Source organism: Aythya fuligula, chromosome 1 (assembly GCF_009819795.1).
Source record: "Aythya fuligula isolate bAytFul2 chromosome 1, bAytFul2.pri, whole genome shotgun sequence".
NCBI classification, from domain to species: Eukaryota; Metazoa; Chordata; class Aves; order Anseriformes; family Anatidae; genus Aythya; species Aythya fuligula.
In genome coordinates, this window is record NC_045559.1 from 164,694,685 (window position 1) to 164,713,686 (window position 19,002).

A 19,002-nucleotide genomic window follows, 5' to 3' on the forward strand; every position below is an offset into this window, starting at 1 on the left:
CCACAGCTGTTTTGCTAAGGACCTTGCTAACCAAAAAAAGGGCTGTATGTTCATTAATGAATATAGGCAAATACCTGATATCATTTTGGGGTAAATTTTGAAGTAGTATTTTTGTTATCTAGATGTAGAGAAACATAGATGATCCATGAACTGGATAACCTTGAAATTTGACTAAGAAAAATCTAAATGTGGTCTGAAGTTTTATAGTATAGTACTATATTTGTAGCAAGACATATAGGTAAATAATGTAGTATTTCCTATTTGACATCCTGTACGTATGCCAATATCAATTCAAATAGCATAAAAATTGGACACCATTTACCACATACATGTAATACACGACTAGCATACAATGGTCAATTTGTTCCTCTAGGCAAACGTTAGAATATCTGTATTCAGACCTGAGATATGAAAGACTGAGAGCTGATACGAAACAAACTATGTCCTATTTTAAACATTTGTGAAAATTAAATATATTTCATTCTGTAAAAATGGTTTAGATTATCTTTTCAAACATTCCTGTTTTTAATAAGGGTCATTTGTCAATGAAAGAGGTGAAACATGCACTTAGAATAATTTCTCTTTTTTTTGCAATTAATTACAGTTACCTTACTTTACTTACTAAAGAGCATTGTTGCCGTAAGCCTTCAGTACTGAAACCTTCACTGCTGTAGTCTTATATCAAAGTTTTAAGAAAATTTTGCTCACGTATAAATACACATTAAAAGCATGAGCAGCATTCTATTTCTAGTTACGCAAAAATAGGCTAGTTTTCTGGAACCTAAGAATTTTTATTTTAAAACAGGATTTGTGCAAGAAACAAGGTAAAAGTTAAATAATGACTACTTGACAGAAGCGAAGACACACTAACTTACCTGGACGCAACATATTTTTCATACATTTCTTCCCTAGCTTTTTTGGCATCCTCTAACTGAACCTGAAGTCTTTCAAGACGATCTTCTTCATGTGCACAGCGAACACTAAGCTCCATGTTCTGGCGATTAAGATAATCTTTATCTTTTTGCAACAGGTTTAGGGATTGTTGTATGGTTGTCAGCTATAAAAGGCATTAAAAAGAACACTAACGTGAACTTCTAGATAAATATTTAACCAACACACACATACAGATTTTTCCCTTTTGACCCTATTCTATGAAACACTGAAACTGGAAAAAAAAAATAAAAATATATATATATATAATCATGTTTAAGTTGGTGAAGCTCTACACTCAAAAAAAGACTTTAATAAAATTTCAATTTTTTATGAAACTTTCATTATTTATTTTTGGTAGTTGGCACCTGAAAAGGTGTAAAGAGCCCCATAATATTCCTGTGTATCTTTAACAGTTAGCTATTGAATAGTAATTGCACTGAATAATACTGATAGTACTAAATCAAAAGCGATACATACTAAATATGTTTGTTAGTACAAACCCATCATCATACTGGCTACAATACTCTAAGAAATAGAAGTAAAGAGTTTAAAGGCAACAGACTGATTACTGCTCAATAAAGAAAAGGCAAAACTGATAGTTCTGGGGCTGAACTATGATTGTCACGGACAAAATAATGTTCCAGGCCAGGACCAAGGGCAAGGATGGCTATGCATCAATTTTTTTCACCTTTGTTTAGCACAGCATTGCTACAGATAGCTGTAACTGGTCTCCACATCTATTTGATATTAAGGTTGTCAGAGGACAACCACAGAGCATAATGTCACTGGTGCTGAGTGGTCCGATTACAAATACAATAGCAAAAGGCACTTTTATCAACTTCAATAATTTTGCAGTTTAAGCTCCCAAGGATGTCACATGTCAAGCTAAAAGAATAATAAATTAATAACTTATGAGAAACACGTCCCCAAAGACATGTAAACATCCTGTACACATTTTAAACAGAATTCATGCCTCCTAAGTCATAAAAGCACAAAAAGGTTACTTAAAGGAGATATTTCAGTCACCCACAAGAAGCAGGTTAGCAGCTGAAAAGTCATAGGGAAAAAAGCTCTTCAGGCACAGTTCTCGCTATTTGACCACTTGCTGAACATGAACACCATTGAGGATAAGGTGTAAATGCCTATCCTATACTTTAAGGGGAAAAAAACACAAGACTGTCCACTCTCTCAAAGTAACAGGTTATATGTACAATCTACAGTGATGACAGACTTTATGCATTACTACTTGAAGAAAAATCTAGAAGTTCATAGCCCTCCAATTCCTCCCTCCCCTGGAATATATACTGTGTAAACACTTAAGCTTGAAGTGGCATTTTAGTTTAAAGTGGTACTATTTTTATTCCTTTTAAGATTTACTTAGTATAAAATTAATGAAAAAACATTATTGCTGCTACACTTCAGCCCTTGATGCCTTCATACATCTCCATGTACATGACAATACTTTCTTGGCCATTGTTGCAGGATGAGAACAAACCTGTATTTTGATATCCCCTTACAATGCTAAAACATTGATGAAGAAACAGCTTAACAAAACCTTCAGATTGCTATGAAAGAGAAAATAAAAGAATTTCTAACAAAACATCAAATTGTTTCTTTTTTTTTTTTTTTTTTTCCAGAAGATCTTTATGGCTACCTGCAAAATTAGGCAGAAGAGTACTCTCTTAAGTGGTAGCTATAGTCACCACTTAATGTGTAACACTGTTCAGAAACCCTAAGGAACACAACCTCCCTTGAATTCTCTAAGAAGTAATTGGTATCACTATGCTGCCACTGTCAGTCAGCAGACAGAGATCTTCCACTTGATTTTGGGCCCCTTGCTACAAGAAGGACATGGAGGTGCTTGAGCAGGTCCAGAGAAGGGCGACGAAGCTGGTGAGGGGCCTGGAGAACAAGTCCTACGAGGAGCGGCTGAGGGAGCTGGGCTTGTTCAGCCTGGAGAAGAGGAGGCTCAGGGGCGACCTTATTGCTCTCTACAGATACCTTAAAGGAGGCTGTAGTGAGGTGGGGGTTGGTCTGTTCTCCCATGTGCCTGGTGACAGGATGAGGGGGAATGGGCTAAAGTTGTGCCAGGGGAGGTTTAGGTTCGATGTTTGGAAGAATTTCTTTACCGAAAGGGTTGTTAGGCATTGGAACAGGCTGCCCAGGGAAGTGGTGGAGTCACCATCCCTGGAAGTCTTCAAAAGACGTTTAGATGTAGAGCTTAGGGATATGGTTTAGTGGGGACTGCTAGCGTTAGGTCAGAGGTTGGACTCGATGATCTTGAGGTCTCTTCCAACCTAGAAATTCTGTGATTCTTGCCCAGACAAGTACAGAACTCAAGAGTAACCTTCTTGTGCAGTGTCTCTTACGTATCACATTAAAATAAATTAATAAAATTCACAAGATTTATTCAGAATAGCTAATCAATTTTTTCCCTATTCCTTTTGGTGTATCCCGGTAAGATTTCTGTACATAAAACCAGCTTAAAAAGTAGCCTTAGTTTTGCACTGAAGTTGCATTGAGCTACAAATCACCTGAAAATTAGACAATGGTAATTAGAAACTGATGAAGTTTCTTTCTTGAGATTCAGTAAAGCAAAAACAAAATATCACCTTTTTCCCTCCTGGAAAGCTGTTGCAATGTTACACCTACCTCAGAGAAAAACCCTTTAGTGATTTTTAAAGTTCTGGATGATTCACTCCTAACTAGCTAACTTAAGGTAAAAAACTAATCCTGGAGGTTCAGTGAACAAATCCTCCCTATAAACAATCTAGATGCAGAAATAGTGATAATGGATACTTAGCAATGAAAGCTTGTACTGGTATAAGCAACCAAATCCTATAGATAAGCCAGTGGATTTGGAAACACTCTCCATATGTGTTTCTGAGTTCCTTGACCCAAAAGTTATCATACGTGCTCAACAGGGTGCCATCACTGAACCACTGTGACTCTTGGATGAATAAACTAATGAACTGAGAAGCAACAAATGAATGTTCCTCTTGACCTAGCAGGCCTCTGGCTCTTGGAAGGAATTTCTTTTGTGAAATACTAGTGCTACCAAATGGTAATGTTTGAGGCTTGTGAGGCTTGTGTGAAGTGACTGACCTAACGGGAATCAGAACTCACTAGAACCCTAAGAAAGGTGAGAATCCCTCTGTATCTGACAAGGCATTTATTCATCTTCCCAACAGAAACACTTTCAAAGACTAATGGAGACACGTCGAAAAGAAGAAGTCTACCAGCCTAGCAGACAGACCTGCCCAAAAGGCAAGCAGCACTGGAATTCTTCTCGTCAATGGAAAGAAGAGGTCCAGAACACCAGTGTTTTTATTCCTGACACAGTCCTAATTTCTGCAAAGTGAAGGAAACGTCAGTAATGTTTCAGTTACCTAGGAGTCACAAAGAAGAGAAAACTATGTATTCCACATACGCGACAAAACAAGCCATACGGTAGCTCTGCCCGATCGTCACTACTGGTCAGAAAGATTTAAAGTAACTTGTAACTAACTGGTTATGCACCTTTTGATAGAGAGGGCATACTCACAGCATTCAGCCTTTGGATGACTGAAACAAAGGAAGACTGAGCTAGAGAGCTAGGAACATGGTGTGTACACACATCCAGGGAAAAACACACGGCATATGAGCTGGCTGATATTGCTGTGAGGGTGCTCGCCTGCTTGGAAGACCATAGGAAGTAAGAGAGCCTTTTCAAGTAAGAGAGCCTTCTGACAGCTGGTATCCATCTTCAAGGTGAGGACCTAGGGAACTATGGGTTGGTCTAATCTAAACTCACTCCCTTCAAAGATTACAAAGCAAATCCTCCTGGAAGACGTGTCCACAAGCATGGAGGAACAAGAGACTAGAAACATCTAACATGGATTTACCAAGATCTGGCAAACCTGATGAGGCTGGTTCCCCAGATGGACAAACAGCTGTCAATGTCATTTACTTGGACTTTTGCATAGCTTTCAGATGCCTCCCATAATAAACATTTTGCCAGCAAGATATGGCTTGCATAGGTAAGTAAGAGATTGAACAAATTGAACATAAGCCACAATTGCATCCTGACAGCAAAGAAAGCCGTGTACCTACTAGGTTTTTGTACCAAAGCTCCCCATAAAGATAGACATTAACATACTGTACCAAGGCCAGAATTCTACCAAGATGGTCATAGGCTACAACACATGAAGGGGCTCAGAGAACAAGTTTTTTTTGTTTGTTTGTTTTCCCCTTCCTCCTTCCCTAGCTGCCAGAAGACAAATCTGGACAGGGAAAATCTTATTGTTATCTTCACCTATATAATTGGAACACAGAAACAGGGCCAGACTCTCAGAAGTGCATAGCAACAGGACAATAGGCAACAGCAACAAACTGCAACACCTCTGACCAGGTTTTACAAAGACTTTTTCACAAAGAGGACAGACAAACAATGGAACGGGTTGTCCTGAAAGGCCACAGAACACCCACCCTCCAAGACATTAAAAACTTGACAAAGCTGTAAACAACCTGACATAAAGTGGCTCTACTCTGCATGGAGGGACTGGACCAGCTGGCATCCCAAGGGCCATCTTGATACAAATTATTCTATAGTCCTACAGGTGCTTACAGACTTGACTAGACAGAGAGTCAAACTCCCAAGTTGAAGAAAGACAATTACTGAAATATGAAATTTAAAGTTTACCTCTTTTGATAAATCATTTCTTTCTTTAGCTTGTGCTTTATGTGACATCTCTAATATTTCATATTTTCTTCTGAGTTCTGACAATTCATGTTCAAATGCATCACGTTCACTGTTAAAATAAAGTGAAATTATTAGACACGTAAAATGTAATGAACAGGAGTCCTATGCTTTAGTTATTTCTCAGCCTTCTTTCAGTTCATGACACTGAATTCTACCATCAAGTCACTCACAGGGCAGCTAGTGTCTTATTATAGGGAAGAGTTTTCTTCATTTAAGTATTTAAACAATGATTCTAAGTTACAGTATACTAATTCTGAATCCCTATCCTAAATTATTTCATCCTCTTCTGACTATTCTTCTTTAGTGTAACTTTGGGCTGTACATTTCATTGCTAAGAGGAGAAATGTAGGTACCCTCATCTAGCCTTCCAGTTTTGTCAAGATTTTGGTGCTATTTCCCATTATAATCTCCTGAATCTTTTGCAGATATTTAAGTTGGATAAAAACTGAAGTGACTTCATTCCCATTCCTAATCACACAGAAAGCGAAGCACAGTTGTTCTCAATTGCTGCTCTCCCCTGTATACAGTCCCTTGATGCCAGAGGAAGTAACTCTATTCTTCTCATATTTAAAACATACATCATACATCTGCAAAAATTACCTTGGTGTCCTGAATAACAGTGCTTCCCATATGCACAAAGAAGCAACTCTGTCACCACTGTATCTGACCCTGTCAGAACAGTGGAATGAATGAGCCAGTGAGCCTGCAGTTTGGAAAAAAAAGCTGACCACTTTTATATTAAGCATAAGCATAGCTTTAGAACTGTGATAACTTGCATTACACCAGAACCAGAAGATTTAACACAACATTTTTAAAGGCAGAAATGAGCCTGGAAGTGATTAACTCCCGCAATGCTCCCAAATATCCTGATGCAGGCATGCCAATAGTGCTCCTTCCCCTCCTCTTCGTCTGTGCCTACCTAGATGAATACAACCTACTCTCTCAAATATAGTTTTGGCACGTTCATTCATGCCATTTTCAACTCAAGACTATTTTGAATGTACACTGTTAAACACAGGGGCCATTCACAAGAAAGTTATTACAATCCACTTAATAAGATGCAGTTGCACATGGGAAGCAAACCATAGCATCAATCCATCCTATTTGCAACAGGCTTCCAGGTAGATTCCAAGGTTGTTTTAGTATATATGGCTGTGAACAGTTATCCAGAAGACAGACCCTCTTTCAAATGAGTTAGTGGCACAGTCATTTGTGTCAATAACTGTACCTGAGATTATGCAGTATGAACAACAAGGAACTGACAGGGTGTTTTCTATTCATAAACCTCATTTTTGAATCCATTTCCCAAAAAAACTGCCAAAGGCCAGATTTCATGTACTCGGAAGCAAACTGAAAAAGCCGCTGGGGAGACAGACTGTGAAGTATGTGCCTGAGTGTATTTATAAAAAGTCCATTTTCACTATTTTGCTTTTGAGATGGGCACTCAAACCATAAGCAAGAACCCTAAAATTTGCATTTTAAAAATGGAGACGCTTGAACTTTCTGTAGTTGCACAAAGGTTTCCTTACGATTCTCTGATAAAGAGAATCTTCAAATCTCAGCTCTCATAACTGCCCTTCCAGATTTATGGTTGTTAAACACGTTAATGTTTAAATTGTTAAACATTATTTCCCAGGGTCCTACTCTCTTAATTCACTGTGTGGGCACCCCGCAGTAGAGCCCTGGCCATTTTTTTAGATCACAGCTTTTAAGCTCTAAGAATAGTATTTTGCCTAAGACGTTTGTAATTGACAGCCCCCATTTCTATAGTTGCAATGCAACAGGTAGGCTCTTCTGAAAAACACAGGAAATTGTTGAATAAGTTTTAGGAAGATAATTTGATGCACCAGATTTTAACGTGTTTTTCATTTCATGACTGCAATGTTCTATGCGACATAGCTGAGTTATTAGTGGACAGGTAAGGTAAAATAAGTGGCACACAAGAGCCAAAAATCATGAAATGAAACTTCAACTTTGATTGACTAAACTAAAAAGCTTTTAATCTATTAATATTTGTGTATTAGTAGAACATGAAGTTTAGAGATACCTACCATTTTACTTTATCGTAATTCTCTTGTCTGTAATCACCTTGTTGAATCATCTGCTTGGTATCAGCCAGTTCCAGTGTTAAACGTTGGCATCTAACCTCAAGTTCTGACCGACTCCTCCGCTCATCTTCATAGCTCTAGAATGCAAGACATTTTAAAGTGACCACAGCTATACTTAGATTTTCTTGAAACAATCACAGTCCAAACATTGTGAAGTCCACTTGTATATATTCAAGCAGTAGTATTTTCATTTGTCAGTCTCGTACACACCACAAAGTAACCAGCTGTATGGATTGTCAAACTTATTTTATCTTATTTTAACTGTTGATTAATATACCTATTTTTTTCCTAATGCTCTTGTCCATTAGCCCAACTTCTTAGCCCTCATACATGTATATCCGACACATTTGTAGGACACTGGCTGTAACAGGACACAAGTCACACCACCTATATGACATTTTCAAAACCAGTCTGCTTGTGATGGTTGGTCATTCAGAAGCTTTGGGAACTTCTGTCAAAATTTCAGCCTTAAGACGTGACTATAGAATCAATCGTTACTCCACTGTAAATTAATTTTGCAGTCAAAAACTGCAGTAAGTACTTAATTTTTCAAAAGTAAACTACAAGCTATGTTTTAGACAGGCATATAAAAGAACAGTAATTGTCTTTAGCTAGCTTTTAATAGGCAAGAGAAGTTCACAACAACAGGATATATAGACAGCAGGATATATGGAGTGGGTGAATCCTAGATATGGCTTCCTAGGAGGAGCAAATACAAGGATAATATTCAAGGATAGGGATGGAAATGTACAAAGAATGCTCTTTACCAAACTCATAGGCATCATAAAGCAACCCGAACAGAATGTCTTTTGGAAAAAACACCTAAATGCTTGTTAGACATTACAGAAATGCACAACTGACCTACTAATCTTACTGTAGGTATGTTGTTGACACGTATACTTCACAAATTCGCAACTTTTACTTGCTATAAAAATCACATAGATCACAATTTTACACAAAATCACGGCTTTAAAAAGTTTTTCTGAAAATTCTGGAAGATAAATCAGTAAGAATATGTAATCTATAGACACAATTGTTATCCATCCTAATGTACTGATATATGTTGCTTATTTTTAGGTTTATCCTAATTAATGATATACATTAAGCAAGCCGGGACTATAGAAGAGTGTCTGTAAGTAATTAATGTGCCATAATTTCTAAAGATAGCATTATAATAACAGTAAAGCCTCTGTCAGATTATTTTTTTTAAGTTGTTGTCTACCACTTAAATAGAGTTTCAAATATGGAACATACAGGTGCAAGTACAAGCGCAAATATGACTCATCTTGCAATAGGATACGGTGGTAAGGGCACTTGAAAGTTAAGTGCAGACTGAAAGGTTAAGTTTTGATACAATTCCTTTGTAGATATCCTGTGCCATTCCGTTACTAATATCATGCTGGAATTTATACACCACTCACAGAGTGGGCTATTAAAACTCCTACAGTCTTACAGATTTAGCACCTAGAAGACAATTACCAGAAGTATAAAATTAAAATTGGTGAACTACAGATGTGTTTCCAAGCACATCTCCAGACAAATCTGTCATGAACATCTCTAAAGCACCAATTAGAAGTTAAATATCTGCAAAATTTGCACCTTCTAACACCTGAGACTTAAAATAGGATTTGAATTTTACTCAACAAATCAGTTGTTAATGTCATGATAATGTCAAGCTACAAGATATCTCAGGCAATATGGGGACGTTAAAGTCTACTTTTGAAAAGTGATACCAAGACATATTTCAACTATCAAACATTTAAACATGTAATTAAACATAGCTGTTTTTTTTTTTGTTTTGTTTTGTTTTTTTGGTCTTATTGTTTTTAAAGATTTAGAGTAATTCTTGAAAAAATACTAATTCTACTGCATAAGTCTGTTTTCCAATTACCTGATCTTTTAGGTGTGAAACGCACGTTTTAATCACAGGAAAAAGCAGCAACGAGGCAAGTCAAACATTCAGGTTATATAGACTAACACAGAGAAAAGCCTACAGTATGCATAACTCCAGGTAGCAGATAAACAGACTTCTGGACTTCTATAGCAACACATCTTAAATACAAGCAATCAAGCTGCCTGTGCTTAGGAAGAATAAGCTCAGCTTTGAATGTGATGAAGTTAATTTGGTTTATAAAAACATTCGTATACCCTGAACTGATTTTAAGATCTCTGCACTGGAACATCTTTATCTTTCAATTTATCTCCAAGAGATAGCTTGGACGTCCTGATGAACATGTCCTGCTGAAGCAGAAAGGGGGGCTTTTAAATGGATCAAGATACTCTTTCAAGGACCTGAATTGGAAATAACACCAATAAATAAAAATTACTAGTTTAAATAAGCTGACAAATCTTAACAAAATGTAAAGGATAAACATTACTTACTTGCAATGGAACATGATTATGGTGATGTCTTTTCTTCAGCTTCTTACTAACTTTTACTACTACACACTGTAGCAACTCTGACAAATGAGGTGGTTAAAACAAATGAACCTCTGCTATATGAGATGGGTAGGCATACATTGCCTAAAGAAATTAATAGAAATGTCCAACAGACCCAACGTTTAACCAGAGCAGATGGTTTCTAGAGAGCATGAGAAGTAGTCCCTACCAAAAAGTATTTCAATTTTCTTTACAAATACTGTTGATAGGAAGCTGTTTCAAGCAGGAGATTCTAATCTTACATAATCTACACCATTTTAAACCCAAAGCAGATACAGAAACTAAAGATATAATGACAGACCTCAGTTTTATGGTATTAAGCTTCACTTTTATCCTCCATCTGGACTGAAGAGCAACTTAGGGTAGTCACTGAAACAAACACCTACCTAAATTCCAGGTACAAAATGTGGATGACATACTTTTTGAACAAATTCAGTGAGACATATTACATGCTAGGGATTTACTGATCTTTTGAAAGGCCTGTGGGGATGAGAAGATAAACAACAGAAATGCACGAAAAGATTCATCAGCCAATCAAGTAATAGTATGACTTCACACTATTGACAGATAAGCCTGTGAAAGAAAGTGATCCTGCTTTTAAAAAGCCTATTTCAAAGAACTTCATCTTTGAAGGATAACTCACACGAGCTAGCACTTTCTATTCATATTCTAAAGTACCTAAAAACCTCTGCAAATGTAAAGCTACTATATCATTGTGATGTGTAAACTCCTTCCTTATTTGAACGGGCTGCTGCTACTTAGTAAAAATGGCATTTTGTTTCAATTTGTTTATTGGTCAATACAGTATTTATTTGAATACAACTGTCCAAACAAAAGGAAAATGTTACGCATAACTGGATGAATAAAACTTCTGTTCTAGTATGTTGGTATGAAATTGGTAATCTGCCAAGGACTGTAGATAGGACACTACCTGCCATTAAAGATGATAAATGAAAACATTTATCTACTTTCAAAACAGTAAAGTTCTGCAAGGAAGGTAAGGATGGCCTTTTCTGCAAAAGAAACTGGCGGAAAATAACAAGCTCTTTTTCTTTGGATCTGAGTTGATGAGAATCTACTCTTCACTTAGACGTTCTCAGATGAAAAAAAGTCCTTCGGATCATTGCATTAGACACCAGAATTAAGCCATTTGGTCCTTCTGAACAACGACCAGCAATCTACACAAGCTACACAAGCCAAAGTTTTCTATCAAGAGGTAGAAGATTAGATAGGAAAAAGAATTTCAACAGAAAAATGAGTTTTCCTGAGGCTTGAAAATGTTAAATTGCTGCCCTGAACTAACAGTTATTGGTAGAAATTCTTTCTTTGCAGCTTTCTTCCTGTACAAGATAAATATTAATGATAATGAAAGAAAGGAGACACACAGTTAACCTAGAAATGTAGTCGTATTTGTCCCTTCCAGAGAACAATGCAGAGGCCAAGTAATCAAAGCGCCACTTGAAAGAATTGGTGTTTGGGGAAGGCTTCTAGTGTGCAGTCTCTAGTTACAGATGTGAAACCTTCAGCAGAAATCTTAGGGAACATGGTGTTTCTGGAGTGGCAATAGCAGCCTCAATTTTACAACTCAGCCAGACACATCTAGTGCCAACTGACCCTTTGGATGCAATAGCTTAGTTCGCTCTTTGAAGGCCATAGAAATGTTTTTCTTCCAGCTGGGAAACATTATCACACAGAAAATTGTAAGATCTGTCTAGTAAAACCTGACAGCTACTAATCCCAATTCAGAGACAAGGTCTTAGAAAAGACCTTTGGCCTACATACACCCAACTTTGCCTTTCAGCTACCCAGAGATTTTAGATAACCGTCAAACTATAAATTTGATTACAAGTCCTGAAGGCAACTTTACAGAAAAACAGTTATAGCTACAGAAAGGAAGCCCTGATAAAATTGTATCAGGGCTGAATTCCTGGAAAACATTGCCAAGAAACTTGTAGCCAAAATGAAGAAAGCAATACTTGATCTTCTAGAGCTACAAAGAGAAGTAGAATTTCCTTCTCAGACGCGCAGTCTTGAGAGAGAGAGAGAGAGAGGGAGGGAAGTAAATTACACCAGTTTGAGTAAAGGCTCTAACCACTCTGGAATCAAATGACTCTGAAAATAGTACCCTGCTGTTCAGCCTGGCAACACCCACATCAGAAGTTGGTTTCGTTTCTGGCAAGCTCCTGGTAATGGTAATCTAGCTCTATACCTGGACTTTCTTTTTCTACCTGTATCTCCAAAGGTGGCAATGCCAACATCATTCATTCGTACTTGAAGTACTGAGCACTGCAAAAGGAGAACTGAAAGAAATCTGTCCTATACACCTGATAAGAGATCCATCAGCACTAACACACAGGAACAGCACTTTTACAAGTTTCACCACCTCCCGCCAGGACTGTTGCTGCTGAACCTGAAACCAAGGCAATTGTGCCAATCTAAATCACAAGATGCAACGATTACATAAAGAAAGCCACCAACAAAGCTGTAGTACTGCTGAACTACTTGTATCAATCACTTAAAAAACAGAAAATAGAGGCAAAGATCTTTTGACACCAGACGTGTTTATCAGATTATGTTGCAGCACTAGAAAAGAAGTCTTCAAACTTTTGCTACCAGTCCCCAGAAGCAGCTCCCCACCCTACTGGGCCTGTGTTACAGATTCAGCAGGTTTTGATTAAATGCTAACTGAGAGCTGTGACAGACAATCAACAAGAAAACTCTGTAACAAAGTTGTAAGTTTCTTGCTCTTACTGCTCTGAATATGGGGAATTAAATGAGGGTTAACAGGGGCTGATAAACACTTCAGACCTCCAGTCCTTTTTGAACAAGGAAAGTATGTTTTCAAATACCCAAGGGCACAAAGGCAGGTGTTAAATACTTAAAAGATGCCTTTTGTAGCCTGAAATCAGAAATATTTTTTTTCTAGTACAAATAAATTTATGAAATTGCCTATAGAGAAAGAAGATGCAGATTTGTCAAGTCTCGGACAATTAGTTCTTTTACAAGGCTACAATGACAATTCAGGTTTTACAGAAGCAAGGTTCCTAGCTAGTGCAGCTGTAGACTTGTAAGCTCAGTTGGCTGAGTGGCTATAACACCAGGCAACTGTACTGAGTTTCCCAGTGCTCGTTTTTGTGTAAGGCTATGTCTGCTGTGCCAAATGAGCTCCTTCCATAAGCAACTCACCTAGTTCCAACCCCCCTGTCACGGACAGGGACACCTCCCACCAGACCAGGTTGCTCAAAGCCCCATCCAGCCTGGCCTTGAACACCTCCAGGGATGGGGCATCCACAGCTTCTCTGGGCAGCCTGTCCTAGTGCCTTGCTACCCTTTTAGAGTAAATATAAAAGATATTTTTTTACTCAATTGCCCCTCTTTTAGTTTAAGCCATTACTCGGTTTTGTATCACTACACTCCCTGATAACCCTACCTCCTCAACTCTGTACTGGCTAGATGGATTTCCTGTGAGTCTATAGCTAATTTTCTCATATTTCTTATGTCTTTATTTCTGAGCGCATATCTACAAATATAAAACTTATGCAGACCTAGTGTTTCTGCGAACAGCCAGAAAAGCTAGCGAGCTCCTCTTCCCCCCATTTCTAGTTAATAGAAAGACTGGAGATATGCACATATTTTAGTTCCTTTCCATGTTTCTACAAAGGGGAAAAAAGGAAGGTGAAACTAATTAGGAAGAGCCATAATCATTTGCAATACTGAAAAAAAAAAATAAAAATAAAAGGAATACATTATAGAAAGTGGTTTATTCTTACGGTCAAAAAAAAAAGATCAACTTCAGTGATGACTGTGTTTCAAAAATCTGCATTTGTAGTTTCTTAAAGAAGTTTTTAAACAAAGTGTCTGGTTTCAGTTTGTGAGTAGCATAGAGAAAAGAAATACAACCGTCAGAGAAAACTTAAGTGGTAAGAAACATCGGACAGGAAACCAGAGGAAGCATTCAAAGAGTATAAAGTTTTTTTTAATCATAGGCAAGGAACTTCAGCAACTGTACATGTATTTCATGCAACTGGAAATAAAGAATGATTATTACACAACAGTAGTAAAAGGGTGCAAGAGATTAAATAAAACTGAATGAAACTATGCTTTATTTCCTGTTGATATACTTCCTCGTAGTGACGCCTGACCTTATCAAAGGAGTTCAAGTGACAAAGTTAACTCCAACAGTGCACATTGAAACCATTTATTCGTACGCTGCAAAAAATGCTGATGTATATTAGCTTTAGTGTACTAAGTATGTTAGAGATTCTAAAGTACTCTCACATTTTGATGCTCCTCTTGCCTTATAGGAAAGAAACTGAGGTACCTTGTTACAGTGATATTCATTGTTGGGTCAAATGTGAACTTGCTAGAAGCAGAATACTGAGACTCATGTCTCTCTGTACATAAAATACCATTATCAGGCCACATTCATTGAATTTCCAAAACATGTCACCTCTACACATAATGGACAGGGGGAAAACTTTACATTAAACCCAACCCTACAAGTTATTCCAAACGTACTAACTGATCTTATCTGAAACCTAGGAAATGAGGTTTCAGAGAAAAGGAAATGAGTCCTAAAGACTTATTTTTATTAGTAACTGTAAAACTTGTGACATTTCAGCATCAGGATATCTTTTCTGACTTTTTTTTTTTTTTTAAATGAGGTACTTAATCTCACTAATTATCTCCCAGTTTAAGCATGATTATGTATAAGCAAAGGTGTACAAGCAAAAACAAACACCTCAATTTAACACAGGTAACGTCTAGTGCTTTCTCATCAGCATCAGAAGAAAATCACAGTAAACTTTAACGTTTGAAAAATAAATCAGTGGGAAAGGTGGATAGTGCCATCGTGTGGTTAAAAACAAGAACAAAAAAAACACAACAGAGAAATGTACACATTAAAGAAAGGTCTGTACCAAAGGTCTGTGCCAATTGTGTTTTCTAGCACAATTTTAATCATCTACTACTGCATTTAATTGCTGCAGCAAAATTAACATGGATGTCAGCTAAGTCTCGCAAGTATGAAATACTCCTATAGAATTTACTAAGTCAGGGCACATTAAATGTACAATGAATGAAAGTACCCTTGTAAATCAAAGTCAGCATCATTAATCTGATCTCAAATATGATCAGAGATGAGCACAAGTTAATGCTGAAGCATATAAATGCGCAAATTGTATTGACTTTTTTTTGCCAGATTCAATCAAGAAGAAAAATGAAAGTACCATTTTCACAGGACTATCCTGCATGATTTACCATCTCTTTACACTTGATTATTCCATAAGTAAATTTCAAAATAAAAAATTTTAAAAAAAATTAAAAAAGGAAAAGATGTGGTAACTGAAGAATAATTTCAGAAGTAATGAAATGACAGCGGCATTTAAGTCTCTGTCAGCCATGATATAGATAAATACAGTCTGGGTAGCTGAAGCTCCAGATTTATGCAGAAATAAGCTACAATACAAAACTAATCAACATCCTAGCTGTAGAAGGATGCTATTAGTATTTATAAATACCTTAAAAAATAGCATTCTCCTTATAATGTTTCAACTTCTTTAGTCTGAAAACAAAACCTAAATATGTCTAAGTAACTTTTCTCTACTTTAGATATTTATCTTACCCAAAATTAAATTGTCTGTCTAGTAGAATGATAAATTAGAAAATAAAAATGTATGAAGTTGAAGAGCATAACAGAGAAGATGCAACTCTGAAGAATGCAAAAAAAGTCATTTATATATTATGAAAACAAAAGGTGAAACAAGTTTTATTAACAGAACCACCATGTTGAAAACTATATGCTGATCATTTGTGGTTTTGACTACTCATGGATGAATCTGCTGTCTCAGCTTCACCTATTTGAATTTTACGATCATACAGTATGACATAGCTGGTATGAGCTATGTCTTACCTTAACAGCAGGAAGCTTGTAAGTAGATCTTGCAGGGTAGCTATAACATAAAATTAGCTGTTATACAAACACATAAATAGCACTTTTCCTCTCTCTCCATCCCCCAAACTAACTTTTATCATATAAAACTATCTAAAACTATCATATATAAAACTAACTTTGTATCATATACATAAATAATGATTTGGAGAACAAGTTTATAAGTAGCAGTATCTGTAGAGAGATGTGTGTCCCTATGATTCTATGACACACATAAGTATGTATATTCACACAGTTTCTTAATTGAGATAATTAAGTACACAGACCTCCGTCACACACTTCAGTTGGGATTTGTACCCACTTAGTTCTTCTGTTAGGGTCTGCTTTTTCGCCTGTAGGTCACTTAGCTCATTTCTCAAGGAATGGACTACTTCGTAGAACCGAACCTAAAAGAACAAAATACAGATTCAAAATTCAGACTGACAAAACTGCAGTGTAACATAATCCAAAACAAATCATATGAATATTTTGTGGCAATAATTCACAAAATAGTGCATACCGCGAACATGGGGTGGGGGTTAAACCAAAGACAGTGACTTTCTTCAGCCTTTGAAAAAAACAGCTAGGAAATAATTTGTGCTTGGTACTTAAAAAAAAAAAAAAAAAAAAAAAAAAGAATAAAGGTAAAGATACACATTTCTGTTCAATGGAGGCAGCTCCCAGTCAGGCTGACCAAGTGAAAAAAAATAAAAAATACAGCTGCTAGAGGAGCATATGGTTGCCCCCTCCACTTGTGCCAATTCCGAAGCCTATTTGCTAACCCTCATGAGACAATGTACATTTTTTGGTAGGGTATGAAGACAAGGCGAGAGATTAGATTTGTTTTCTGCCTGTTCAGTGTGTTCAATCTGCTCCCTGTGTACCAAGAAAAAACACAAGAGCAAGCACAGAAGTGAGCACAGCATACCACCACCACCACCCACACACTTCCAGCAGGAACGTGGTGCTCCATGGGTTCAGCTGCATCGTGAAACTCCACTACCAGTCCATTTGGGTTTTGTGAGATGAATCCTGAAGGAAACAACTGGAAGGCTCTGATTTCTGCTTCGGTAGAACAATATCCTGCCTAAACCAAACACAGCTAATTCTCAGCACCCTCGCCCCCAAAAAACACCCCCATGCACCATCCAAATAGTAACAAAAGCTGCTTTACAGACCAACCAGCTGCCTAAACTAGCTCACCAATACTGTGGCAAAACCCCACAGCTGGAGATGGAAAAGGGAATACTCTGACATAAAAACAAATGTGCCCCTGCACAATTGGCACTGGAAAGCCTTATAAAAGGATTTTTTTTTTTTTTAAATCTGTTTAACACATACTCCTTCATTATCCCATCCCACCCGACTCCTGTCATAAGCATAGCCTCTAATAAAAAAAGTGTCAGATTTATAAAACTTTTCCAGAACACTTCGACTGAACAAGAACAGACACAAGAAAAGTCAGTGGTAAAAACACAAAGTTAGCAGTAAAAAAAACAAAGAAAAACTCAAAGAACGAGCCTTTATGACAGTACTCAGTGCTCCCCCCCACTACAACTTCTAGATTAACTTCCTACCTTAAAATGTTTATTTGGGGGGATGAATAGATTACTTGGCATTTTCAGGCAAAAACTACCGTGCCCCCCCCAGTTAACATTTTGTTTTATGCATACGCAAATAAGAAATGCAAGTAAAAAAGCATAGGTAAAGTCAACGCTCGAGAACAATCAAACATTTCCATGCAGGAAGGCTGGCCTCCGTTGCGCTGTAATTAGCAGGAGATAATAAGAAGTGTCCAAGGGATTTTCAATTCGTTACGGCTGTTTACTTACATCCTTAATTTTCCTCCTAAGTGATAGATTTTTAAAACTATAATTCAATTTAACCCAATGGGGACAACTTTCTTCGCATTCCAAATATTTCCAATGACAAATTAAACTGTCAGATGCCACAGTTCTACTACAAATTTTATTTTCATTTAAAGTGAACTAACTTAATTCTCTTGCTTTATCACAGCATCATCTAGGTTGGAAGATATTTCCAAGATCATCGAGTCCAACCTCTGACCTAACACTAAAAAGTCCTCCACTAAACCATATCGCACTCCTCAAGTGACTTCGAGCTGTACACCCTACAGAAACACCATGAGTCTGGGTAGGGGATCTACTGATTAGGGAATCTCATTAGAATTGCCGAATTCTCATCCTGAAAGCAACATGAAGCCTATGAGTTTCAGGAGTTAAAAGGCAGCAGTGTAAATCTTATGGGTGAACTTGTTTTGCTGGAACCATCATTGCGTCCCTGAGGCTTGGGTGAGCGACATAATCACAGAATCATCTAGGTTGGAAGAGACCTCAAGATCATCGAGTCCAACCTCTGACCTAACACTAACCAGTCCTCCACTAAACCATTTCCCTAAGCTCTACATCTAAACGTCTTTTAAAGACCTCCAGGGATGGTGACTCAACCACTTCCCTGGGCAGCCCATTCCAATGCCTCACAACCCTTTTGGTAAAGTTCTTCCTAATATCCAACCTAAACCTCCCCTGGCACAACTTATACCTCCCCTGATGCAACTTGTTTCATTACTATTTCATTCATGCAGTATTCTTGTCCCACAATATTTAAGGAGTATTTTTGCATGTCTATCTGTGAAATCACATTGCTTCTAATGGGTTCACGTGAAATTGAACAGTGAAGTTACCTTTGTGGCTTCTTTCTGACCTACTACAGGCTTCAACTACACCCTTATAAAAATGTTTCAGAAATGTGTATGCAATGCAGTAAGTATGTACAATTTAAGTACAGCTTCCATCTGTCTGGATTCTTTTGGAATTTGTCTGATTGTGTCT

General features: G+C 37.3%; 1 protein-coding gene across 2 annotated transcripts in view; it reads right to left on the minus strand.

Moving 5' to 3' along the window:
• The window catches only part of PIBF1 (progesterone immunomodulatory binding factor 1), a 120,160-nt gene that overhangs the window by 93,203 nt on the left and 7,955 nt on the right, over positions 1-19,002 (minus strand). For both annotated transcript variants that reach the window (XR_004254537.1, XM_032207741.1), the window contains exons 5-8: positions 16,438-16,557; positions 7,726-7,859; positions 5,615-5,723; positions 876-1,057 (exon numbers count right to left, since the gene is read on the minus strand). Coding sequence is in view for 1 of the 2 variants with exons in the window: in XM_032207741.1 (XP_032063632.1) it covers positions 876-1,057; positions 5,615-5,723; positions 7,726-7,859; positions 16,438-16,557 (545 nt within the window). In the remaining variant the exon portion in view is untranslated. The remainder of the gene's footprint in view (positions 1-875; positions 1,058-5,614; positions 5,724-7,725; positions 7,860-16,437; positions 16,558-19,002) is intronic.